Below are 27,830 nucleotides of genomic sequence, written 5' to 3' on the forward strand. Positions count from 1 at the left end.
TTAATTAATTGTAATCTGCCTCCTATAAACCAGACACTTGATGAGCCTTGGAAACTCATTGTCTGGCAAAGAGGAGATTCTTGCCAGGTAAAGGATGAAAAAGGTTATGTGTGTCCTCTGCTTTATTCCAAAAAGTGGTTTAGGAACAGAAGGAATTGAGAGATAGAGGAAGGAAAGCAGAGAAGTAAAAGCCATCATGATAAGGTGAGTCAGGCTGTGCTAGGTATGTACAGAGGCTTTGGAGCCCTGAATCAGAAGAAATACCAAGAGCAGGTTCCAGGGACAGACAGGGCACCTTCCAGCATTTCTTTCCTCTGTACTAGATATCTTCCTTCAGGCTCATGGCTCTCCTCTGAAATCACAGGGCACTCTGTCTTTGACATAACTCTGCGGGAAATGTCTCCCCAGCACTCCACCCTATCTTTCTGAAAACAAGGGATTCTATAACTGCCTCTTTCCCTACCTGTTCTCAACTTTGTAGTACAAAAACAAAAAACAAAACAAACAACAACAACAAAAAAAACCAAAGAAAACCCCAGACCTCTGAATAAGTGTAAATAAGGACACTCTTCTCAAGAGGAGGCAATGAATTTTTTATTCACTATCAGATACAATTTGTGCCAAAACTCATGCTAAACACAAACACGTGTAGGTTTCGTATTCCAGTCAATATTAAGACAACTGTGCAAGCACCGCCCGAAGAGCTTTCCTCTCCCTGCTCTGAGCCACAGCACAGTGGTCACTGTTCCAAAGGACTTAGGTGTGGCTTTATTGCTTAGACAAACTCGGTTTTCCTTCTGTAGGGATGTTGGTAGCATGCCAGAAACTGTAGAAAACAGCAACCCTTCAGGGCTGATTATGTATAAAACCTTTATAATAAATGTGAATTTTGCTGGATTTGATGAAACTCTTGTTGTTTTCATGCTTTAAGTGATGATATGCTTGGCTGACTCTATGGTTTTATGCATTTTATTCTTTTGAAATATACACTTCTTTAAAAAGGGTAGTCATTTGCAATGGACATAATGGTACAAATCAAAACAATAAACAGACTCAATTCTTAATTCAAGTTATCACTTAAAGGAATAATTACATATTTATCATAAGACCATATGATAAAATTGAATTGTGTGGACCTACCCCAGCCCCCACCCTCTGCAGCCAATTCATATGTTGAAGTTCTAACCCACGATGTGATTGCATTTGGAGATAGGGCTTTTAGGAGACAGGACAATTAAGGCTAAATGAGGTCAAAAGGGTGGGATCCTAATCCAACATGACTGGTGGCCTTATAAGAGTCAGAATGCACATAACTGCAGAAGTCCATGTAAAGACCTAGCGAGAAGGTACCATCTACAAGCCAGAAAGACAGCTCTTATCAGAAACTGAATCTGCACATACCTTGATCTTAGACTTTCCCATTTCCAGAACTGTGAGTGATAAATTTCTGTTGTTTAAACTACCCAGTCTATGGTATTTTGTTATGGCTGCCTGAGCCAATAAACTATGTATCCGTGAGCAGACCACCATAAAATCTTAAGGAATGAATTTTAGCTTCGCCAAGAAAAAAAATGCTGTACCAGTTAGAAGTGTCACCATTCATTCCCCTGTATCCTCTATATTCAAGAAACCATATAGCACCCTAACTTATCCCACCAAACATATCTGTAGAAGAGTTCATAACATCAGATCCTGATTAGAAAGGTTATTTTTCAAGTTTGAATTATCGGCTCAGTTTATCTTCCCTCCCCTACTCTTTTTTCCTTCTTCCCTCCTTCCCTCCCTTCCTACCTAACAAACCATTAAGAGGCATTTGGTAATTAGCCACTTAAAATGTTTTGGGAGTTTTATTTCCCTTGCTTTTAGTATAGAGGTATCTAACCATCATGATCACCTCCTGTTCCAGATTGCTGTTCCCTGGAAAGAACACAATGGTGGGAACCATGACTCACTGCATTTAGGTAGACAAGCATAGTGGTTGTGAGTCTGGGAAAGGTGGACAGAACAGATGGGAGGGGCCTGTTGGGGAAAGAGGACCCAGGAACTACCTAGCAGCTGGTACAATTCCCTCCTTGCTTTCAAAGAACATACATCTAAGGACTGTTGATTATTTATGTGGCACCACTAAAGAACAGGATTAGGAGTAAATGAACAAAAGGTGAAACCAGTGATCAGACATACGATTATTTCTATCAGTTACCTCTTTCTCTTTCACTAAGCAGCCAGGTAAGGAAGGGTTCCAGGCAAATAACCAAGTATCCTATATCCCATGAGGTTCTTTATTTAACCCTAGATGTGACTGCTTCCCTTAGACGTGGAGACCTGACTGGTGGATTGTTGTACATGTAAGCATTGTTAGATTTTTAAAATGAAGTTAAGTAATGGTAGCTATTGTTATTACTATTACATCAAAGTCTCTTTGATAATTCTACAATGAAGTCAGAGTTTTGAAATTCTAACAATGTTAATAATAATTTCTAACTCTACCCTAATATTTTACTTCTATCATTTACCTGCTAACCTCTAATTCACATGGGCAAAAACTTAACGCTTAATAGTTACTACAGTTAACAGCCTCAGAAGTTAGTATTACGCTATTAAAGCAAGTTTAAAACTTTGCAGCACCCATTACCAAGTATCACATTACTAATTATAAAATTTTTAGTTCCAAAATTAAAAAAAAAAATCTTTCTTCAAAATGAAACCATACATTGGAATGCCTGGGTTGCTCAGTGGTTAAGCATCTGCCTTGGGGCTCAGGGCATGATCCTGGAGTCCCAGGATCGAGTCCCATATTGGGTTCCCTGCATGGAGCCTGCTTCTCCCTCTGTATATGTCTCTGCCTCGCTATCTCTCTGTGTCTCCATGAATAAATAAATAAAACCTTAAAAAAAAAAGAAACCATACACTAACTGAAAAGGCAGAGGATATGGTAAGATATGCATGCAAGAAAAGGCATGACATTAATAAGAAATAGCTTCTTTTGCAAGTCCTTGCTAAACTTTGTTACTGAGTTTTCTATTGCAGCAGAGCTTTCCCACTGAGGAGTGAGGGGCATGGTGTTGGTAGGGAAATAAACTGCTTCCTGTTGAAAAGCTGCTAACTTATTATAAGGATCTATTATGTGGGACATTGGTTCCTCCTCTATCCTAGAAAAAAATAGAAGAAGGGACAAAGGCCCACTGTTGAAAGAGGAAGTAAGACTAGATGGCAAAAAAAAAAAAAAAAAAAAGAAAATGACATTGAATACTTGTTATTTGTATGGTTAAGCACATAAATGTAAAATACCTAGAATTTTTTTTCTAGAGTTTAGTAAAAATTCTAACATGGATCTAACATGTCCAAACATAGATCAATGATGAGCATCATTTACCAAGCCTTATGATTAATCCAAAATCTGTGCATCTATAATCCACGAAAACAGAATACTATAATCCCACTTGTTCAATAAAAGCTTATTTTGTGTGTCCTTTGAATGTATGTGTATGTTCTTATATGGGTATGTGTATATTTTTTTAAAGATTTTATTTATTTATTGAGAGAAAGAGAGAGAAGCAGGCTACCTGCTCGATCATGGGGCTTGATCCCAGACCCCAAGATCGTGGCCCAAGTCAAAGGCAGATGCTCAACCGACTGAGCCACTCAGGTACCCTATATGTGTATATTTTTGAATACATGTGCATACAGGTGTACATTCTTGTATGACTATGTGTATACATATGGATATAGAAAGTATTTGTATACAAACTGTCTAGAAGGACACAGTCCAAACTATTAAAATGGCTCCCTCTTATTCAGTTATTTTTCAACTTAATAAATAGCCATGAACCCACTAGGCAAAATAAAAGCTAGGATCTTGACAATTACTACATCTATCCCCTCTTACTCCCCTGGCCTGAGGTAATCATTATCCTCAGTTTCATATTTGTGTAATTTTTCTCCTGGTGCATGTGTGCAAGAACTTCACCTGGCTATATACCTGTGCAACATGGTAGCCACTAGCTACTAGATTTTAATATTTGACTGAAGAACTGAATTATTTTTTTAAAAAGATTTTATTTATTTATTCATGAGAGACACAGAGAGAGAGAGAGAGAGGCAGAGACACAGGCAGAGGGAGAAGCAGGCTCCACGCAGGGAAGCCCAATATGGGACTCGATCCCTGGACTCCGGGATCACACCCTGAGCCAAAGGCAGATGTCCAACCGCTGAGCCACCCAGGTGTCCCTAAGGAACTGAATTATTAATTGTATTTATTTTTTATTAGTTTAAATTTAAATGTGAAAACATGAACAGGTATAGAATAGGTTTCTGTTCATCACAACTTCATTGTTTTGGTGTGACATTTCACTTTTACTGCTGCATCACCTAGGCTAATTTGTTGAAGTTGTGCTTTCAGATGCATATGTCCTCTCTAGTATTTTACATAAACACACGACCAATCTAGTTGGTATCAACTGATTGATTCAGTTCAAATGATTTCTTCCTTCATACCTATTTAACACTCTAACGTGTTTGATGCAAACAGCTCAAGTTATAAGAATCTCTTTGTTATAATTGTAATTACGTTGACATTCTTAATTATTTTAATTATAATAAATATTTTTTGGTTAAAAAAAGTATAGATAAATTTTAAAGTTTAAAAAGGTAGCATACTACTGATGCAGAATTGAGAGGAGATGCAGACACTAACACTAGAACCAGAACAGTAAAGAAAAAAGGAGGCAGGCTGAAAGTATATTGGAAATTTCACGATGAATAGCAATTACAATTTGCTGGAGCAGAGCAAAAGGAGAAAAGCTGTTTGTTGTATAAAAAAATGGTAAAGAAAATAAAATGGACAGTACAAAGAGACATCTTCAGTCAACAGTAAATTTGGTAACTTCCTTCTCAACAATTAAAAAAGAATTAATGATGTTAGCCACTTGAATTCAAAATTAAATGTCCAACAAAATGTTTTGAAGTGATTTCAACCACAATCTGAGCTTATAAATTTGTAGAGCTATAAATGGCTTGGATTCTTGCACAAAAAAAGAAAACAATTTTTTCCATAGACATCTGTTTATATTCAGTTTTCTTAGAATATTATGAGAAAAGACTAAAAAGGTACTTCACAATAAGTGAAAAATTTTTCAGTCAAGCCACCCAACAACTGCCTGAAGAAGACAAAAATTTTTAAACAATATCTAAGATCAACTGGTTCAAAATCTGAAAAACACAATTACTTTCCTTTAGCTTTAGATGAATAGTACAACATAAAAGGCACTGCCTAATTAATACTTGTGTGAAATATATTTTATCTCAAAAAGCTTCCAAATTTATCAAGAAATACTGTCAATTTATAACCTGAAAAATTGAACTCAGATTTAAAATATTTTTAAATCTTTTACATCTGTCAAAGAAGAATTTCAGCTAGATATGAAAATATTAAATTCTATTCTGATGAATGGTACTTCAGCCATGTTAACTAAAAAAAAATCTGGATTTAATGTAATTCTGAAACAAATGACTGATGTTTCCCGTATTGCTTTATTCCACTGTATGATATTCATGTTCAGTTTTCTAAAGCAGAGTCTTGAAATGCCATGGATACCATTGTTAAATCATTCATTATATTTTTGAAAATGTTATGGATCAATGCCAGCTAGTGGAACTGCGAAAAAAAATAGAACACAAGGAATATAATGATGTGTGTTCTTTGCCAATGCTTGTTGGATAAGTCCTAGAAGAATTTTACAAAGATTATTGTATTGTTCCAATTTAAGATTTTATTAAAGAAAATGAGTGCTTGCCAAATTTTCAATGAAAACCAAAACATGGCACAGGATATTATATTTTTTCATTGATATCACACTACATGTGAATGAACTAAATTTGGATCTCCAAAAAAAAGGAAAAGCTGATTTGTGACCCAGCTAAATAGGCATAAAATCTGAAATTGAAACTTTTCATAGTAGAGCAATAGTAGTATACAATAATTTTACATTTTTCTAATTAATCAATTATTGGTTTCTAATAAATCAATTTTAGGAAAAATTTTTAAAAATGACATATTAACACTGATAAACTTACAGTTGCCTATAAATTTATACACCACTTTGAATTCAATGTTAACTATATTGAGTTGGCATACGTTTTAGTAAATTTATTTAACTTGGACAGACATTTTGAAACTGATATGCATTTGTTTTAAAGTCAAATCAGATCCTCTAAGAAAGAAGAACCAGTTGTATATGTATATAATACAAAAATAATTTTTTGGTACTTGATTCATTTATTGGAACTTTTAACTATATTTGGAATTATCTGGGTATATGATTCTATTTTTTCAACTGTAAATCTTATGAAATCAGATCAAATATTTCCAATGAAAATTTTGCACCCAAATCGAGATATAAAGCATAAAATACATAATAGATTTAGAAAATTTAGTACAAAATATGTAAAATACCTCTTTAATATGTTTTTAACCTACTGAAGCTTTAGTTTTCTCATCTGTAAAATGGGAATAATAATATATCCCTTAAAATACGGTCGTGAGGATTGACAAGTCTCATATAAAGTACTAGACATATGAAGGGACTTCATAAATATTAGCTTTGCAAAACTAAAGCTCTGATCAGAAGCATGTGGCCAGTGAACAAGGGCTATTAACTTAGAATATAACATTTGGAAATGACCCTTTGTGACAATACTTTCCCCAGTAAAGCAACTATATTTTCCAAGCCTGGAAATAAAATGAAAGTAAAACAAGTGCCAGTCTTAGCAGATCTCAGAAATATCCATAAGAGCCTGTGTTTTGTGCCTTTTGGGATCCTAATTATAATCTAACTCTACACTGTCCATTAGATTACCTACTAGTCACAAAGGGCTGTATTAATTAACTGGAACTTCTATTTCTGGTCAAGAGGGAGTAATAAGGCCCAGATTTATCCTTCTGCCTAAATAACTAAAAAAAGTAGAATAAAATATATGAAAGAATGGCACACCAGACATTGGACATTGATAATAAACGACATTGATTCCCGAAGGATGGAAAACAAGCAAGGTAAACTCTATTCACTTACTGCCTGAAGAAAGTTTAGACTGTGCACAGAAGAGAATCCTAAAGACTATGGAGGAAAGAGCTCTCAGCACAAGAACTCTGGAGATCTGCAGAGGCTTCCCTCAAGCACTCAACTGAGTAGTGATTATCACATACATGTGAGGAAACTAATGGAGTCTGGGGAAAGAACCACCCAAAACAATTAGAGAGCGCAGTCCTTGGGGATCATGCAGGGATGGGAAAACTGCTTGTCTCCATCTGAGCGTTGGCTAGAGTACAAAGATGGGTCTTGCCTTAGAAAGTGGGGAAAAATACCCTTAGACAAAATGCAGCCCTGGTCCTTTTTAAGTCCTTTTAAGTTTTAACGAAACTTAAAAGCAAGACTTAATGTGATCAAATTGTCTCCAGGTAACCTAACTGCAACCAAGACAGAAATCAGGTATATTTATAATTCCTATAAAATATCTAGCACCCAAAAAGCTAAAATTCACAATATCTGACACTCAATCAAAAATTACCAGGTATGCAAAGGTAGAAAAATACAACCCATTCTCACTGAGAAATTAATGGAAATGGACTGAGAAATGATAGAATTGGTAGTAGACAGGGACACTAAAACAGTTATAATAACTATACTTCATATGTTCAGAAGCAAGAGGAAAGATTGAATATATTAAGTATAGATATCAAGGTATAAAAATAAGACCCAAGTTAAACCTCTAGAGATGAAAACTATATTGTCTGAAATGAAAAACACACTGAGTGGGATTAACAATAGATTATACACTTCAGAAGAAAAGATTAGTGAACTTGAAGGCAGAACAATAGAAACTATCCAAAATGAAATACAGAGAAAAAAGAATGAAAAAAAAATCTAGGGCATTAGTGAATTGTGGCACAGTATCACATGATCAAATACTCCATAACTGGAGTTACCAAAGGAGGGGTGAGGGAAACCAAGAAATAATGCCTGGAAAATTTCCAAATTTGATGAAAACTAAACCTATAGAGTCAAAAAACAAAACAAAACTCCAATCACAAGAAAGCTGAAGAAAACTATATACCAAGTTTCATAATCAAATTGCTTTAAAATCAATGATAAAAACATCTTACAAGCAGACAAGAAAAGAGACACATTTTATGTAGAAAATCAAAGATTGGAAAAAGACTAAATGTTTTCCCTTACAGAAACAAAACTAGTCTGTCTAATCTCACCACTTCTTTGCAACTTTTTGTTGGAGGTCCTATTCAGCGCAAAAGGCCATTTAAAGAAACAAAATATATTTACATCGAGAAGGAAAAAGATTGCTTTTACTCACACAACATAATTATCTGTGTTAAATAGATGTAAAATAGCTAATGGAATCTACCAAAAAGCTACTAGAACTAACAAATGAGTGTATCAAAATTGCAGAATATGAGGTCAATATGCAAAAATCAATTGTATTTCTATATACTATCAACAAACAATTGGATATTAAAATTTAAAAGGCAATACCATGGTATTATACCATTAATACCATGTTAATAGCATGAAATTATAAAATTTTGTAGGGATATATCTCACAAAAGATGTGCAGGACCTACAAATATCTGGAAAACTACAAAACCTTGAGAGAAATTACAGAAAGACAAAGTGAATGGAGAATAATACTGTGTTAATGGGTGGGAAGACACAATATTGTTAAGAGATCAATTCTCCCTAAGTTGATCTATAAGTCAACGCAATGCCACCAAACCACCAGCAGGTGTTTTTTTTTTTAGAAACTGACAAACTAATTCTAAAAATCATTTGGAAATGCAAAGAACCTAGTAGAGACAAAACAAGTCTGAAAAAGAACAAAGTTAAATAGATAACATTACTTGATTTCGAGATTTGTTATACAGCTATAGTTATCAAAAGTTGTTATGTTAGCATAAATAGATACAAAATTATGAACAGAATACAAAATTCCAGAAATAGATCCACACATATATAATCAATTATTTTTCAACAAAATTCAGGAACATTTCAAAAATGGTGCTGGAACAACTGGATATTCATAGGCAAGAAGCCCACCACCACCACCATCATCAACAGAAATGAATTGAATCCTTATCTCACAACATATACAAAAATTTACTCAAGAATCACTGTCCCAAGTCAAGAAAATATAAAAACATCTTTGTGACCTTAGGTCAGGCAAATATTTCTTAGACATGAAACTAAAAGCACTATTCACAGAGTGCCTGGGTGGCTCAGTTGGTTAAGCATCTGACTCCTGATTTTGGCTCAGGTCATAATATCGAGCCCCATCCCATGTCAGGCTATCCTGGGCATGGAGCCTACTTAAGATTTTCTCTCCCTCTCCCTCTGCCCCTCCCCCCTTGAGGTTCTCATGCACATGTGCATATTCTCAGATAAATAAATAAATCTTTAAGGAAATAAAAAAGATAAACACTATTCATAAAAGAAAAAACTGATAAATTGGAGTTCATTGAAATTAAAAACCCTCACATTTCAAAAAAACACTGTAGTAAGAATGAAAAGACAAGTCATGTACTACTAGAAAATATTTTCAAATCATGTATATAAGGGACTTGTATCCAGAACATATAAAAATTCTCTACAAAATAACACATAAGTAATTAGCCAACAAAAAGATGGGCAAAAGATTCAGATATTTTACTTAAGAAAGATGTATAGATGGCAAATAAGCACATGAAGAGATGCTCAACATCTTTAGTCATTAAGGAAATGAGAATGAAAATTACACCTAATAGACTATCAAATATGAAAAAGACTGATCATACTGAGTTCATGAGAATATAGAACAACTGGAACACTTACACACTGCTGGTGGGAATGTAAAAAGACACTCAGTTTAGAAGAGAGCTTGGAAATTTCTTAAAAAGAATAATATACCCCTAATAATATACCCGTGCCAGATAGCCCAGCAATTCCATTCCTATATATCCAAGAGAAATGAAAGTATATGTCCACACATAATTCTGTATGCAAATGGACAAAGTATCTTTATTTGTAATACCTGAAATATAGAAACAACCCAAATGTCTATCAGCAAATAGATGAATAAACAGTGAATACACTGTTGTATATCCATACAATGAAATATTACTCAGGAATAAAAAGTAATGAACTATTGGTAGACACTATAACATGGGTAAATCCCAAATTAATTATCTTGGGTAAAAGAAACCATACCCCAACAATCCTCTCAAAAAAGTACATTCTGAATAATTCCATTTATATAAAAGTCTAAAATAAGTCTAAACTAATCTAATAATAATAAGTCTAAACTAAAAACGTCTAAACTAATCTATAGTGACAGCGTATCAGTGGTTGCCTGGGTATATGGTGACAAGGACAGGAGAGAAATTATAAAGGGTTATGAGAAAATTTGGGGAGCTATCTTAATTGTGGTGATGGTTCCATGGGATGTATACAAATATCAAAACTTACCAATTTTATACTTTAAATACATGTCGGTTATATTTCAGGAAAGCTGTTAACTTTTAAAATTTCTTAAAATTAATAGTTCAGTTAATCAGTTACACTAGTCACATTTCAAATTTTAAAACAGCCACATGTAGCCAGTGGCTACCATTTTGGAAAGTGCAAGTGTAGAACATCTCCAACACTGTTCACAGGACTACTTCCTGGGCAGCACTGATCTAACTCATACAGAAAGAAAAAGAAAGCACATCTGTTTCTTTCATTTCTCCTACATTTACCTACCCTAAATAAACTCCAAGAATGGGATGAGCATGCCAGCATGGCATTGAGATATACATTACCCGAGAATCTTTAAAAGCAGATTTTATTAAGTTTATTTTAATGTAACTTTGCTGTGAAGCAAAATATACCCTCTACTCACAAACATGTAGCACACGTTCCCTCATATCCTAACTTCTACAGATTATATTTAATTAGTTTTCTCCAAAGCTCAAGTTGGGGGCAATTTTAAAATAAATGACACAGAAAAATGGAACAGACAACACTCTCTTGGAACTTACTTTCCTCCTTGTAGTCAAAGTGGTTATAGCTTCAGAATAACATCTAAATAGGGATATACATATTTTTCATATATTCACAGATAACTTATGAGTTACCTTGAAATATGCAGCATGTTTCAGAATATGCTATACAATACAACTGAATTTTCCTTTTTAAAAGAATCAAGCATATAACAACAAAGTTTCAAATGTGAGAAGAGACATGAAAACAGAACACTGTTATGTACTGAAATGTTTCACATTCAAGAATCAGTTCATAAAATTAGTAGGACAGAGTTGTTCAACTTCACATTCTAACCAAAGCTTTTTTCTTTCCTTTACTATAGGTCTCGATTTTGATAGAGGTGATTTTATTTAAAAAGACTCGAATCCTCTGTTCTGCCCCCACCCTTGTAGCCTATGGACTTGGAAGGCAGAGCCTGTTTGCTCAGTGTTTTGTTTCAATATACAGAATGCGGGGCTGAGATCCTCCACCGTCCCTGTTCCAAAGCCTGATACGCTAACCCTTTATGCACAGTTGGATGCCTGACTCATCTCTGTCATCCAAATGGAATAAAGAATACGGCAACTGGGGTTGGAACGGGGTGGGGGGGCAGGGGGAGAAGGGAGTCTGATGGCCAGTGTAGACCCAGCAAAATAACCCCCAAACAGTGTATCGTAGTAGATAAGCAAGAAGTATAAAAATAGAAACCAAGTCCCTCTGTTGTTTGCAGAAGCAGAACTCACAAGCCAGTTTCACTTACTTTTTTACACCGACAGAGCCATTTTCCTTGTTTTCCATGTCAACAGAGAGCATGGGAAGGCTGCAGGGTTCCTTTACTTCAGCAACTAATCAATAAGGGAGAAAAGCTCGTGTTTAATTCTTAGAAAGTGAGAGAAGAATATATATTCTGAATCGGAAACATAATGGTCCCTTTTACAGCTTCACACCAGTTCACGTATGTTTGTTTAAACCTCCAGTTCCCTCAGCGGTTGGAGAGATGTGATTAAACCTAAAGAACTGGAGGAGACGGAGTGGGGTGCTTTCATCTGTACTGGCACTCCCTGCCTTGACAATAAGCATTTGCAAATGAAATTGAATCCTCCTTCAAAACAAGTGCTGTGTGAACTGGCACAGCTTCCCCTGGGTGCCAAGCTCTCACTTAAGACATTGCAACTCACAAATGAGTCAAAGTCGAGAAAAACAATCCCCCCTTTTCCTGCCCCTTCAGACCGCGGGCTATGATTTCTTTTTTCTTTTTTTTTTTTAATTGCTTTTTTTTTTTTTTTTTTTGGTCCACTCACAAACCTTCTATTTTTTCCATTGCAATGCAAAAGAACACTTAAAGCTTTTGTCAGTTAAGTATTCCCCTACCTCACAAATTCTCAAAGAAAGCCTCAAAAACCTGTGAGATGGCCATGCTGTGGTAAAGCTGGAAGCTCACAAAAATGTCAGATAGCCCTGAGCACAGAAAGGTGGTGCTGATGTGTGTGTGTGTGTGTGTGTGTGTGTGCAAGAGAGGGGAAGCAGCTCATTAGATTCATGTAAAAAAAAAAAAACAACAACAACAACAAAAAAACACCAAAACATCCAACCAAGGAGATATATAGTAGCATCCATCACTTTGTCTTTTTGTTTAGTAGGATGAGGACTGTGGAAAAATAAATAAATGAAGACCCTCCACAATTAATATGCAATCAGCAAGATGAAAAAGCTATGAACAAAACTGCTTTAAAAGAACTAGTTCTGAAACGTGCTTGTTCTACAGCTGAAGCCATAAATTAAATACATTTCCCCTCAAATTACTTTCTACTTCGGCGCTCCTTTCCCCTGGGATTACTCTGACATGACAAGTGCATCATTTAGTAATATTCACAAGATTTTTTTTTTATCACTGTTAGAGAAGTAGATGATTAACAAATAATACTGTTAAGTGTGGGATAATCTTCACTCCTGAGACACAGACACAGACACACACACACACACACACACACACAAAACTTCCAGCTGCTAAGCCACTTCGATCATTCATAGAGAAATCCCACATTTAATATACATAGAGATATTAACATACATTCACACACCGTCACAGTGTAGACAGGAGATAGTGCTGCTGCTCCAAAGCCAAAAGAATGATTTCACTTCAGTTGGAAACTGTGACACATTTCACCATTTTTCTAAGCATCTCAGATAAAACAAAACAAAACACAATGATACTCTGTAGCACCAGACTACATTGTCTTAGTATTATTATTAATTATTATTATTATTATTCTTTTTTTTTGTGCAAGAGTAAAAAGAAAACCTACCTAGAAGCAACTAACACATGTCATTTTTTTTAATAGGCTTATCAAGAACAGCCAAAGAAACCCCAATGTTTTCTTTCACAAAGTAGGCTGGCAAAGGAATTCAATAAGGAGGTACAATTTGACACAGTGAAATAAAACCAGGCTGGCTCTCAGCCAACATGACGTGAGGAATCACACACAAGCTGCACCAACTGCCTTCTGGTTCATGGCTGACTTTTTAAAGCTACAGTGTGCCCGTTCACTTTTGCTAACTACCTTCAGCACAATTAGTGCAAGGCAATCATCAATCAGGAGTCCAGCACTGCAGAAGGCTCCCTGCACCTGGCTTGTAAGGAAAAACGAGTGGCATCAATAGCCTCTTACTTTCTCCCTCCCCTTCATTGTTGCTGCAGGACAGGTTCTGGCTGTGGTTCTGAGCGACGAATGTCGGGTTTCAAAAACTATTTTCTCCCCACACGCCCCCCTCCCCCATGGGAGGGAAACAAAAAAACAAAAACAAAAACAAAAACAAAAAAACCACAAGAGAAAATAAGAGAAAGAACCTAGTGCTATTACTGGCTATAACCAGTGAATATGCAGGAGCTGCAGTCCTGTGTTACTCTTTCTTCCTGAGAGACACTCATCGGACAAAGTTTCCAGGGCTGGCTTTTAAAATAATCTCTGTAAGAATAAGGAAAGCACCGCCCCGCAGAAAATTCTTTTCTTCTTTCTACAGGAAGTCACATATTTCAGAGGATGCAAAGTGGATGACCAGATCTTTGGAAAACACCTACGTTCTTTCATTTTGGCATTCAACCTAGCAGATCAAGTCGGCCAAAACTCAGAATGAAGCAAACCTCCTTCTACAAAACAATTAGTTCTGGGGCGGGTTTAATCTTAAAAGTTCATCCCGGTCACCCAGGAAGCGTAATTCAACAAATTTAACTAATGTTTACCATCTATGAGCGCTGGGTACTGTATTTGCTACGTATGAGAAAGAAGATGCTATGCCAACCCCCATATACATAGTTGTCTCCTACCATTCAGGAAATGGGAAGGTGGTGTTGAGAGACTTAGGCATGATCTTTTAAATTACCCTGGTCAATCCCATAGGTCCTTTGCTTGGCTGGGACCACTGCTGAAGAGAAACATTCCCATTGCACAAATATGCCGCAGATGAATAGCAAGTATGCAGCTGTCATCGAAATAAACACCAATCGATATTTGGACACTTTTAGCTCATGATGTCAACTAAACCACTCAAGATAAAGGCAGACAATACAGGTTCCCAAGAAGGATACTAGAAAAAGTCATTTGTGTAGAATTCAGGAAGAATTGAGGAGAAAGTGGCAGGTCTCCCTTTTCTTTAGTAAATTTTGAGGGCCCTAGAAGAAGATTAATCTGAATGTGCAACCTGAATTTCAAAGTCCAGAATTTTTTCCCTTACTTATTCCAAGAGTGGTATTAGAAATGCTCAACTTCTTGAAAGATCATCACTGAGAACTATCTCAAGTGCTCTCTGCCCATCTTTACCATTGCTCCCTTGAAAAAGCCAACAATAATTTAGGGACACCTTCTAAAAATAACAATAATTATTAGCAGTAATAATTTAAGGGCACATTCTAAGTGTTCATTTATTTTGGAGGACCATTTTTTGAGTCGGGTCAAACAGTTGAGTCTTATCACCACTGAGTAAGATGATGGAACTCTCCTGGAGATAGAGAACCCTTTCACTCTGGATGAAAACTGATGGGACTGGATCTGAAATTCCTGAAATGTGCTCCAACTAAATTCAAATGGACTGGACTGTGAGTCCTGGGGGTTGAAGCAGGGGGAGGAAGGTGTTTCAAAGGCACCCTCACGCCATGGCTCAGAACAAAATTTGTCCAGCTCTCCAACTCTTGAAAGGAGGCAAAGAAGATGTCGTTACACCTGTCTTTTCCTTAGACACACCGCATGGGGGGAAGGTTTCTGTGAAGTTTCCCCATGATTTTCTTCCTACACCTACAGGACATCTGCTTCTCTCTCCTGTGCTGTGATCAAGTTTGCCTATTGGAGAGGGTTAAGGCTTTCAGAAGGTGATGTAGGAAATCAATCCCATTTAAAAAAAAAAAAAAAAAAAAGGGAGGGGGGGAGGTGGGAGCCAAGAAAGCATCCTAAATTCTAACCACAGCAGGTTTTATTTTATGAGCTATTTTCTAAAATATTTATTTATTTATTTATTTATTTACTTATTTATTACTAGCTAGTTTCTAACTTTGGAATAAATTGGCATTTGTGGGTATGAGCATCTATACTAGTACTCACCCACTTCCTCCTCACTCTCTCCAACAAACGGACTTAATTAACCCTCTTTCCTGCTAATAAAAATGATGTGTACGTTGTGTGTCTGGTGTGTACGGAGCCTGCGGAATGGATGGAGTGCGTGTATCCAATGCATGCTGCTGTGATGAGCGTAACGTGTCGTGTGTGTCGAGTGTGTAGCGTGCACGGTGCGTTCTGTGTAGTGTGCAAGCGTGGGAGGGGGGTGGGGGGAGACGCGAACAAGATCTTCTGATCCAGGACATGGTGGGCCCCGCTAGGTATCTCGGGCGGGAGATGCTCATGTTGGGATTGAGGCAGAACTTTCGGGCACACTCGGGGGATGGGCTCAGGACGCGAGCGGGGTCTGCAAAGGCGGGAAACCGGTGCCTCCGAGGGGGTTTCCTTTATTGCTCAGCACCCATCCCCCGCCCCCGGGCCCCCACCCCGGGGACCAGCGCTGTGTCCCAAAGCAAGCGCTCGCCCTGCCTGCCGCCACCGGGTCGGCCCTCCGCGGTGTCCAGCCCACATCGCGGGCGCAGACCTGGCTCCACGTGGCCGCGCACGGAATCTCGAGAAGTCTCCGGAGGGCAGGGCGTCCCGGGGCGGCGGGAGGAGCGCCCCGGAGGGCGAGCGGCGGGGCCGCGCGGAGGGCCGGAGAGGGGGCGCCGTCCGACAGGCAGACGACTCGCGGCGGCACCGGCGACACGAGGGGAAAGTTTCTAGGACTTTCAAGAAGCAGCCGTTCGTCCTCGAGTCGGGGCGGGGGGGCTCCCCGGGGAGCCGGGAGTGCCCGCAGCGAGGGGGCGTGCCGCCCGCCGGGCCCCGGCTCCCGTGCTGAGCCCCGCCCCGCAGCCCCCGGCGGCCGCGGCTCTCTCGGCGGAGCCCCCAGGTCCGTCCGGGGTGACAGGCTCCACGCTCGTGGGCGCGACACGCTGCAGGAGCGCCGGACGCACAGCAGAGACGAGGGCGGGCAGGGCGGGCAGGGCGGGCTTTACGGCGGCTTTCTTCGGGGCCTTCCGCTCCTGCAGGGGGAGAGGGTGGCCGCGCTCGCGGTGCCCGGGCTGCACGAGCGTGCATCACTTACCTCCCCGCATGGCCGGCGCCGGGAGGCTCGCCCCGCGCAGAGCTCGGCGGCCGCCACGCGCCCAGCGCCGGTGCGGCCCGCGGGGCGGGCGCGGGGCACGCCGGGACTTGTAGTCCTCCGCCGGCGCGCGGGCGGGGGGCGGGGCGGGGGTCCGAGGGCGGCGGCCGCGGAGAAGCCGAGAGGTCACGCGGGGCGGGGCGGGGGAGGAGGGGGCGCGCCCAGTGCAAGTCGGCGAGGTCGTGTGCAAGAACTTGAAACCTCCAGGGAGCTGGGGAGGTGGAGGGGAGCGCTCCTAGAGAGAGTTGTAAATTGGGGGTGTTCAGGCTGATACCACCCTCGCCCGGTCTTACTCGCCCCTGTGAACTTTTAAGCTGGGTTTGGGCAGCAGTGGCAAGTGGACCTTTCCCCGAGCCAAACTCCTCTATTATTTGGGCCTCCCTCTTCCTTCCCTCCGAACGCAAACGTGGCGTTCTCTACGTGGAGCACCTCTGCGGTCGTTCGCAGAGTAGCTCAGTTGAAGCCCCGGGCATGCCAAGGTAGGGGGAATAAATTGCCCTTTACGTTTGCGGAGCGCTCTACAGTTTACAGAGCTCCTTTTATTTGGCTTATTATGTGGGAACCATAAGCCAACACTGAGTTAGAGAAAAAGAAAAACTTAAGATGCCTGCAGGGAGGTTTTTTTTGTTTTTTGTTTTTTTTTTTTGCATCCGCTCTATTCATTTCCTTTTCTAACCCTGCTCTTAGCAGCTGGGAGGAGAGTGGGGAGCAGGAGAGAGCAGGGTGAAAGGAGAGGAGCCTGCTGTGAAGGACTCTCTTCCGAGTAGCTGATGAATAAATCCGAGCTAAATAAGGAGATAAAACCACAGAACCTATGGATTTGGAAGAATGGCCTGGGAAGGACAGAGAGAATGGAAGCTTGTGGTCAGGCTAGGGGCACTATGGAAAAATGGTAGATGGATAATGGATGGAGGAGGAAGAAAATGGCAGATGCAATAAATGTGGAGACTAAATAGAAGGTTGTGATTAGATAGAGGCAATATCTCCAATAAAAAAGAAAGAAAGAAAGAAAAGGTTGAGGCAATATGAAAAAGTTGTGTCAAAAAATAAATAAATAAATAAAAGGCAAAACCAACAGGGATTTTAGAAGCCAGATAGAGCTGGGATCCTGGTGTCACTTTGGAGCTAGCTCTATGATCTTAGGTGTTACTTAACTTCCCCAAACCTCTTTTTCCTCATCTTTAAAATTTCCATAATAACAACTCCTACATTATGATGTGGTTGTGCAGATTGAAAGAGATGGGAAGCGTTTATGTATAGTGGCTGGAATATAATGAGCACTAGATCACCACTATACTAAATATTATTTATAAATACAAATGAATACTATTATTATCTCCTTTTATAGAAATATCAAAAGATAAATTGGAGTAGAAATACCAGTTAGGAGGCTGTGACAGTATTCTCAGTCACAGGTAATGATAACTTGAACTACAGTAACAGAAGGGAAGCAGATAAGAAACACTTCCAAGGCAAAATGGACAGAACAGTGCAAACAACTGGATGTGGGAGTGAGGACTAGTGAACAAAGATGACTGTCACTTCTAGATGGACTAAGTGGATGATGTTGTCATTCACATAAATAAGTACAACTGGTGGAATAATAGGTTTTAGCAGATGATGACTAGTTTGATTTTGGACATGTATAACTTGAGGCTTCCTGTGTATGAATGGCAGAGTGTCAGTTGGAAGTGTGGATTTGAATATCCTGTGTAGAAACAGAACTTTGAGAGTCAATTACTTAGGAGAGGGAGTTGAAGTGGAGTGGAAAAAGGAAGGGCAGGAGCACCTGGTTGGCTCAGTCGGTGAGGCATCAGACTCTTGATTTCAGCTCAGGTCATGATCTCAGAGTTCTGAGATCCACCCCTACATGGGGCTGTGTACTCAGTGAGGAGTCTGCTGGAGATTCTCTATCTTCCTCTGCCTCTCCTCCTGCTCTCTCTCTCTCAAACAAATCTTAAAAAAAAAAAAAAAAAAAAAAAAAAGGAAGGACAGCGGAGGTGAGCAAGGGGAGATGAGGAGTCAGGCAATGATACCTGGCAGGAACTGTGAAAGTAAAATTGGGAAAGCTCCAGGAACGCAGTGACGCAGAAGCCAAGGAAGGAGAGAAGTGAAAAGGGGCTCATTGACAAGTCAAACGGTATAGAGGGGTAGCCAATGATAACAGAAAAGTAGGCCACTGGATTCACAAATCCAGTCTGTTGGGTAGATCCACTTCCGGAAGTTATTTTGGAAATTTTTACCAGACTGATACTGCTTGTCCCAGAGACTGGAGAGGGAGAACTACTGGAATGTAGTTGGTGGAGCCAAAGATACTAGATATCTTGCAGTGCCCAGACTAGTACTGCACAGCAAAAAATTTCCTGCATTGTGTGTGACCTGACTGTTCTACTGTCCATTTGTGTAAATGAAAAACCTGTTTATGTTTACCTGAGCCTAGAATCTATTTTCTATATAAACAGAAAGTATTTTTCACACAGTTTTAAGATGTATTGAGTTTTCCTGCAATGTAGTGTATTGAATGGGAATACAGTGTCTGGAATTTGAATCAGCATTAGAGTTCATTTTATGGCTGTCCGTTTGATGGTGATTCTACAGATGAATGCAAGCATCATTACTTCATTGTATCCTTTAGCTTAGGGATGCCTGAACAGTTCCATAATGAATCACACATTTACTTTTTTCTTTATATCACAGTTAAGGCATCTCTTTGAATTTTTTTAAAAAAAATTATATGTGTAGGTAGCTTATGACTTTCACAATGTTGAAGAGCTGATTGCCTCATATTTGTTATGAGAAGGGTCGACAAATATCTTTTGAGTGCTTGTTATGTACTCATCACCTTTCTAGATAAATGCATAAATGAATGAAACAGAAAAAATTGACTGCCCCTATGCAGCTTCTACTCTAATGTGAGTGTGGAAGAGGCAGACAATAACTAATAAGCATAAACTAAATAAGTAAGTTACGTGGTATATTAGCAAATGTTTTGAATAAAGCAGGATAAAGGAGCTTGGGAAGACAGGAGAATATGGGTTGAAATGTTAAATATAGTGATCAAGATACATTTTATTGAGAAGGTAACATTCCAGATTTGGATTTGGTAAGGGAATGATCTTGTGGGTTTCTGAGAAAAGGACACTCCAGGAAGAGAACAGTTAGGCATAGGCCACAAGGCAAATGTGTGGCTGGAGCTTTCAAGAAACAGCAGGCATGCCAATGTGGCTGGATTGGAGAGAGCCAGGAGGAGAAGTGGGAAGACTGAGGGTAACCACTGCGTTGGAACAGGTGTAGGGCTCGCTCATAGTGTGTTGTAGGAACTTTGGCTTATATGCTGAATGAAATGGGCGACTGCCAGAGAGTTTCATATGGAAATGAAGAGTGTTGTGGTCAGGCATATTTTTGAAGGATTATTCTGGCTGCTTTATCTAGAAGAGATCATCGAGAGCAATGGTGGTATCTGAATAGGTGAGGAGCTCTTGCAGTAACCAAGGTAAGAAATAATAGTGGCTTAAATCAGTGTGGTAGCAACAAAAACTGATGTGGGAAAGGAAATCACAAATTCCAAAGGGCTCAGTGAAAGAGCTTCAGGGGTTGGGGTGGGCTGGAAGATAGAGACAGATTAGGGGATGTTTGGAGCCTTATGGGAAGGAGACTGGGAGAAGTCTCCTAACATTTATTCATTTTCTTATTTCTTGAAGTTTTCCTTTACATGTTTTAATGCTGCATTATTTGATATATGAAGATTCATACTAGCAATAATAACTTCATTGTGAGTTGTGTATCTTTTGCCATTATAAAGTGTCTCTTTGTTTCATTTAATAATTTTTAAAAAATAGTTTATTCTATCTTACTTGAAATTATTTTAGATATATTTAACCTTACCTGTTTTATTTGTTCACATTTTGAATGCTTATTGTTTGTTTTCTCTTTTTGCTTTATGATCTGTTTTCTTTGTTTTGTTCTGTTGTGTTTGTATTTTTATTTTCCCTATGTATGAGTTATCTTTTGCTGTGTAACAAACTACCACCAACCCTAGCAGCTTAAAACAGCAGACACATGTACTTTGTACTTTCTGTCGGTCAGGAATCCTGGCATGCCTCAGCTGAGTCCTCTGCTTCAGGGTTTTCATTGTTCAGTTTTCACAGGGCACCATTCTCAGCTGAAGGTTCTAGTTGTTGACAGAGTTCAGTTCCTCAGGGGCCCTAGAGAGCCTCAGTTTCCTGTCACATGTGCCTCTCCATGGGGTAGCTCACAACATGGCAGCTGGCTTAATCAAAGCAAGCATGAGAGAAGAGGCAGAGAAAGAGTATAAGCAAGACAGAAATCATAGTCAACTTCAGAAGTGAAATCCCATCACTTTGCCACATTCTCTTTGTTAGAGACAAGTCATTATGTGTAGCCTACTCATAATGGCATGATACCAGGAGCTGGGGCTCATCAGGAGCCACTTGACAAGGCCACCTCCCACACGCAAGCAATTTGGAAGTTGTAAAGTGTATTAAGTAATATGTTTACATTTGTATTTTTCAATTTACCTAAGAAATGAAATGATGATGAAAGATGATGAAATTAATCTACTTAGAATATTTTCTTCTCCTCTCCCCTCTTTTCTGTTAGTTTAGAGAGCAAATATGATTCTTGTTCCTATTATCAAAATACTATTCCTTATATTGTGTAATTTTCTTTTAAGCATTTTAACAATTATATTTTACTTTATGACATAGATCCTAGTTAAAGATAACTTTGTGTTCAGAGTTAAAGCTCATCACCAAACCTTTCCTACCTCATGACTTTCTCATTCGTGAATTCATTATTGTTACTCATCTATTGTCTTGATTTTTTTTCTGACAGATTTTTCAGAAGTTGATAAATGTTATGTTTCTTGAGTTCTAATGTATTTGAGAATTTCTTTTTCTGATCATTACATATTAAAGATTAGACCAGGCATAGAAAATGTTTTCTCCTTTATTATTCATTAACCACTGTTCCATTTTCTTGTAGGATCTAATATTGTCTGATTTCTTCATTTTTGAGGATGACATTTTTCCTTGTGCCTAAGTGACCATAGTTTTTTTTTTTTTAAGTCCTTTAAGTTCTAGAAAAAAGCTTTTATTAAATTTTCTTGGAATGTGGCGAGCCCTTTCAAAATGTAATTTTAATATCTGCTTTATTTCAAAAAATTCTTCTATTATGTAAATTTTTTCGTTCCATTTATTCATTCACATCTTCAAAGATAGCAGTCATTCATGTCACTTCTCTATTGTTGTTTTCTGCTTCATTCATCTTCCCCCTCGTCACTTTCATTTTGTGTCATTTTCCACTAAATTCTATGTGATTTTTTTTCAATAGCTTGCCCTCTATGTCCAGTTTTCTTCAGTTTAAATTCTACTCCTTGATGCTCTTAGTGTGATTTTCAGGGATTTAATTTTTCCGCTTATTTCCTCTGCTTTTCCAGATTTCTTTTATTTTTATTGTTGTTTGGGTCCCATGCTATTTTTCTCAAACTTTTTTTTTTTTTTTTTTTTTAATTTCTGAAGGAAGTCAGTGATATCCATTGATTTGTTCAGGAATAAAGTTAGCATCTTGCCTCCTGACCATTTTTACCTGCCTACTGTTTGAATCATCAATCTAAAATGTAAACCAGAGTACTGAGTGTTGATAGCTCATAGTCTTTGGTCAGTCATTCAGTGATGGATGAGCTGGGACAGGAGGAAAATCTGCTGTGAATGAAGAGAGACAGGGAGAAAGAAAGTGGGGGAGGGGTGATGGAGGGAAAGAGAGAGATTTGCTTATTTCTTTGGGTCCCCCCCCCCCGTTTATTTTTAAACAAAGTATTCAACTGACTCATAATATAAGAAGCAATTTTAAAAACTACTCAACATCCAAATGAAAATAAAATAATACCAGAGGAGAAAAAAAAATGAAGATATATAGCTGCAGCATCCTACAAAGTTGTTAAAATTAACTTATGGCTGAATTTTTAAGCTTCCAGGCAACCAAAGCAAGAAAAAGCACATAATTTAAAAAAAAAAAAAAAAACAAGAAAAACACATAATTAGGTATATGGTTTTCATTGATTCTAAATGAAAACCTCTGGGTTATTCAGGGGGAAAATTTTCGTAATGTTTGGTTCTGGGAAAAAATCAAAGGGGGCAGGGATCTTAATAAATTTGAGTAGTAAATACAATAGTGTCATTCATTAAGCTATTTCTTATATCGTTGTTTAATGAAAGGTGGAAACCTGGCGTCTAAACATAGTCCAGAGAAGGCAAATTCCTGTGGTTCAAAGATAGTGGGATGCAAGCCCATTTGGAGGATAATATCTTCTCTTTGGAGGAATAAATAGTTACTGGGTTGAAATGTGTCCTCCAAAAAGGTATGTCGAAGTCCTAATCCCCAGTACCTTAGAATGTAACCTTATTTGGAAATAGAGTCAAAGCAGATGTAATTAGTTGGGTCGTAGTAGAGTAGGAGGTATTCTTGTAAGAAGAAGTGAGACACAGAGGAAGGTGCTACATGAAGATAGAGTCACAGGGAAGATGAAGGGAAAGATTGGAGTTATGCTGCCTCAAGATGAGGAACACCTGGGGCTGCAAGAAGCTAGAGGAGGCAAGGAAGGACCCCTCCCTAGATGTGTCAGAGGGAGGTTGGTTCTACCAAAACCTTAATTCAGACTCTGGCTTCCAGACTATAAGAGCATACATTTCTGTTGTTTTAAGGCATCCAATTTGTGGTACTTCATTATAGCAGTCTTAGGACATTAATACAGACAGGCAGCATTTCATTCAACAGTGTTTTATAAACATTAACTCTCCCAACCAACATTCAGTATTGGTCACTTTGATAATGGATATTGACATTTGGACAGTAGAAAGTTTGTTAACAGACTAAAGGAGGTTTTATGTGCTTATATTGAAGATGGACCCATATGCTTTAAATGAAAAACCTGTGAATACTTGTAAGATAAACATTCCTTGTGAACATTGTTATACTTAAAATTCACACCTGGAATGCTGGTAATCACACCTACATGTATACACCTGAAAACAAATACAGGGTTTTTTTTTTTTTTTTGTATTTTTTTTTTTAACAATGTGGGATCTGTTTTATCACATGAAATAGATAAAACATTACTGAGATGATTTAGTTTAGAAAGTTTACAAAATACGTAATACCTGTGCCTTACTGCAAGAATTGGACCAACACATGATTACAGGCCATAGATCAGTTAGAAAATATAAGGTAATTATAGTATAATTGATAAGCCAGGATTTACAACAATAAATAGATAGTAGACAAATTGTTGTTGAAACTACCCATAATTATTGAAAACTCATCATTGGAATACAGGATACTTGCCCTCACGTTCTCCTAAGTGGGAAGGATGTATATATAGACTTCCCAAAAATTGTCTTCCTTCCTTTCTTATTTGTTTCTGCCCAGAGATTTTAATTCCCAGGCAGATGGTACTAAGAAGCAAAAGTTTGTGCAGTCTCATCCCCTTACCAAAGGTCAAACTTTTGGACAGTCTCCAAAACACAGCAGCAGTCTAAAGATATGGAAAGGAAGGGGTAGATCTTGAGAGTTAGAAATAATCATAAACTCCTGAAATAAAATCATGAAGTTTGCAGTAGAGATATGGCCAATTGGAGGCAGACTCCGTGACAAGAGAAAGATACACTGAAAAGCAGATGTAGAGTGATTGGTTTACCTACCAGAATGGATGTTATGTTGTGAGATTTGTGCTAATAGTGATAGCTGGACATAGAATTAGATATCTAGGAACAGGAAGGATTGAATATTAAATTTCTTATGTCCTAAGGTATAAGAATTTGAAGTAATAAAAATATTAAGTAAAAATATATGGAGCACTTTTCTTACTCTGAAGCACTTAACATAAGTGATAAAATACATAAATCATTTGTTAAATGCATGGATAAATTTAAAAGTAAAACGAGTATTTAATATGGTAAAATAAATTATAAAGGCAATAAAAAGGTGAGGAAGGAGAGACTGTAAGAAGATCCAACATTTGAAAAAGAGCAAAATAGAACTTCTAGAAAAAAAAGATGAAAACGTTGAAATTAATAACCCAGTGGAAGAATTAAGAGTCAAGGAAACCATAGCTGACAGAGAATTAGGGAGTGGGAAGCATAAATTGGAAAACCTTACACAGAATGCAGCACAGAGAGACAATTGCTGGAAAATATGACAGGTTGAATAATGGAGGATAGAATGAGAAGGCTCAGTATGCCTCTAATCAGAATTTCAAGAGGAGATAATATAGGAGAGGACAAAGCAATATTTGAGGACCCAATGAATGAGGCATTTTTAGAACTGATGAAAGATAGTAACCTTAGATTCTAAAACCCCAAATACCCTCAGTGAGATAAATTTAAACAGACACAGACATATACTCACCTAAACACATTGTTGTAAAACTTCAGAAAGCCAAAGACAAAGAGAAGATACTAAAATTATCCGAAAACTGAAAATACAATTTACTAACAAAGTAATGACAATGAGACAAGTGAATTCTGAACAACAAAAATGGAAGACAAAAGATTGTAGGAAAATATTTTAAATGTGCTGAGGGATAGTAACTGAAATAATTATTTACCCACTAAAACTGATCATTAGAATAGTTAGATTCTGCTGGGGTAACAAATTAACTCTGAAACCTCTGTGGCTTAACATAACAAAAGTTTATCTCTTGTGTTATGCCTTAAGGATAGGTTGCAGTGTACCCTGCTCCACATAGTTGCTCAGGGACCCAGGCTGACGGAAGCTATGCACTTTCTAGCTGCATCACTCAGAGTTACAAGAGTTATGAAGTCATTTCAGAAGGGAAAGAGGGACACAGAGAAACAAAGATTCCAAATACCTTTTTCTGGAAGAGAAACATGTTACTTCTAGTCACAATCCTTTGACCAGAACAAGTCACAAAGTCCCACACCAATTGCAAGAGAGAGTGAGAAATGAAGAGAATCACATGGATGTTTAGTAAATATGAACTTTCTCTACCACAGCTGTTTTTCAAAATGGGGATAAAATAGAGGTGGTTGAGATAAACACTGAGAAAATTTAACAACAATAAGCTCTTAATAAAAGAACTTCTAAAGATATCTTCAAGAAGAAGGAAAATGAGGAGTGCCTGGCTGGCTCAGTCAGTGGAGCATGTGACTCCTGATCTTGGGGTTGTAAGTTTGAGCTCCACATTGGGTGTAGAGATTACTTAAAAAAAAAAAAAAAAAACTTTAAAAAAATTTTTTAAAAAAGAAGAAGGAAAATTATCTAGAAGGAAAGTTTGAATGACAGACATGTTGAGTAATGGAAAAAGCAAATACAAAAATACAAATGATACAAAAGACAAAAAATACAAATAATAAATAATAAAGTACAACTCGTAGAATTAAAAAATAATAGCTTTTAAGGTAGATTGATGATAGGAGTTAAAACATTCTCAGATCCTTACGTATTTGGAAAGGCTATAAGGATAATAAGTACAGACTGTGTTAAGTATGCATATTTTGATTTCAAAGGAACCTGTTAACAAATAAAAATAAAACTTAAAATTCCAAAACTAGAGAGGGAAAATTTTGGAATTAAGAAATTGAATCAATTAAAACAAGGCAAGCAGGAAACAAAAACAATAGGAAAGTCAGAACAAATAGTTTAAAAATTGATGGGAGAGATAAAATATATCAATGAAAGTAAGTGGACTAAACTTCCAGCTGAAAGTGGGATTGTGAGATTGGATTAAAAAAATCAAAATCTATATGTGTGCTGGTTATAAGAGACATTCCTAAAATATAAGTAAAGAATAATTGAAAATAAAAGGATATAAAAAGATATTTTTAAGCAAATATTTAAAAAAAAGAGTTGGAGTATATATATCGTATAAAATAGATTTTAGGGCAAAAAATAGACAAAGGAGATCCTTCAGTAATGATAAACTTAGTTCACCAGGAGGATAAAATGACTCAATTTTTATGTATCTGATAACATAGCTTCAATGTCATAAAAGAAAATGTGACACAATTACAAAGAGAAATTGTCAAATTCTCCACTATAGGGAATCATTTAAATGTATTTCTCTCAGTAATTGATAGATAAAATATTCCAAAAAGTGTTAAAGATATGATTAGACAATACAGAAATTGAGTTTATCCTTAGAACACAGAATAGTTTAACTTCAGAAAATCAATTAATGAAATTCACCAAATTATGGGTTAATAAAGAATAAGCACATGCTCATCTGAATAGTTGCAGGCAAATCATTATATAAAATTTAGTATTTATTCATGTTAAGACAAGCAAATAAACAAAAACTGTTAGCCAACTAAGAACAGTAATTATATTCCTTGAGTTGATAAAAAAAATATTTGCCAAAGACTCACAACAATTTTATTCACTGGTGAAAGGTTAGAAGCATTCCCTTAGAAATCCGTAAGAGGGCAAGAATGCCTGCTAATGCATGTCTTGCCAACATATACTGGAAGTCCTAGCCACACAGTTAGAAAAGAAAAGGAATAACAAATTTCTTTCTTTAATCGCCATTACTTAATAGATGATGTGATTTGCCACATAGAAAAATAAAACACTGGGATGCCTGGGTGGCTCAGTGGTTTAGCGCCTGCCTTCAGCCCAGAGTGTGATCCTGGAGTCTCGGGATCAAGTCTCACATCGGGCTCCCTGCATGGAGCCTGCTTCTCCCTCTGCCTGTGTCTCTGCCTCTTTCTGTGTCTCTCATGAAAAAATAAATAAAATCTTAAAAAAAAATAAAACACTTACGGAAAATTATTAAAATTAATTTTACAATTTGATAGAGATGAGATTATCAATTACCATCAAAAAGAGTAAGGAAAATGTACTTTGAAGAATATATCATTTACAAGTACAACAAAAATACAGTATACCTGGGAATAATCAAATGTTTAAATAAAGATATATCGTGTTCATGAATGGGGATATTCATTATTTTAAAGATTTCAACTCTACCACAAATAATTATAATCAGAGTGAAGTTATAATAATCTCAACAGAATGTTT

At 37.6% G+C, this 27,830-nt stretch overlaps 1 protein-coding gene across 11 annotated transcripts in view; it reads right to left on the reverse strand.

Moving 5' to 3' along the window:
- The window catches only part of SAMD13 (sterile alpha motif domain containing 13), a 59,416-nt gene that overhangs the window by 23,647 nt on the left and 7,939 nt on the right, over positions 1 to 27,830 (reverse strand). For 2 of the 11 annotated variants that reach the window (XM_038541556.1, XM_038541557.1), the window contains exons 1-2: positions 16,719 to 16,789; positions 11,806 to 11,890 (exon numbers count right to left, since the gene is read on the reverse strand). In XM_038541556.1, coding sequence (XP_038397484.1) covers positions 11,806 to 11,890; positions 16,719 to 16,728 — 95 coding nt within the window. In that variant the 5' untranslated portion in view covers positions 16,729 to 16,789. Of the gene's footprint in view, positions 1 to 11,805; positions 11,891 to 13,116; positions 13,228 to 13,351; positions 13,689 to 16,718; positions 16,790 to 27,830 lie in introns of those variants that run through there. The other 9 variants (XM_038541558.1, XM_038541555.1, XM_038541562.1 and 6 more) reach the window with 8 other exon arrangements.

Source organism: Canis lupus, chromosome 6, assembly GCF_011100685.1.
Source record: "Canis lupus familiaris isolate Mischka breed German Shepherd chromosome 6, alternate assembly UU_Cfam_GSD_1.0, whole genome shotgun sequence".
Lineage (NCBI taxonomy): Eukaryota > Metazoa > Chordata > Mammalia > Carnivora > Canidae > Canis > Canis lupus.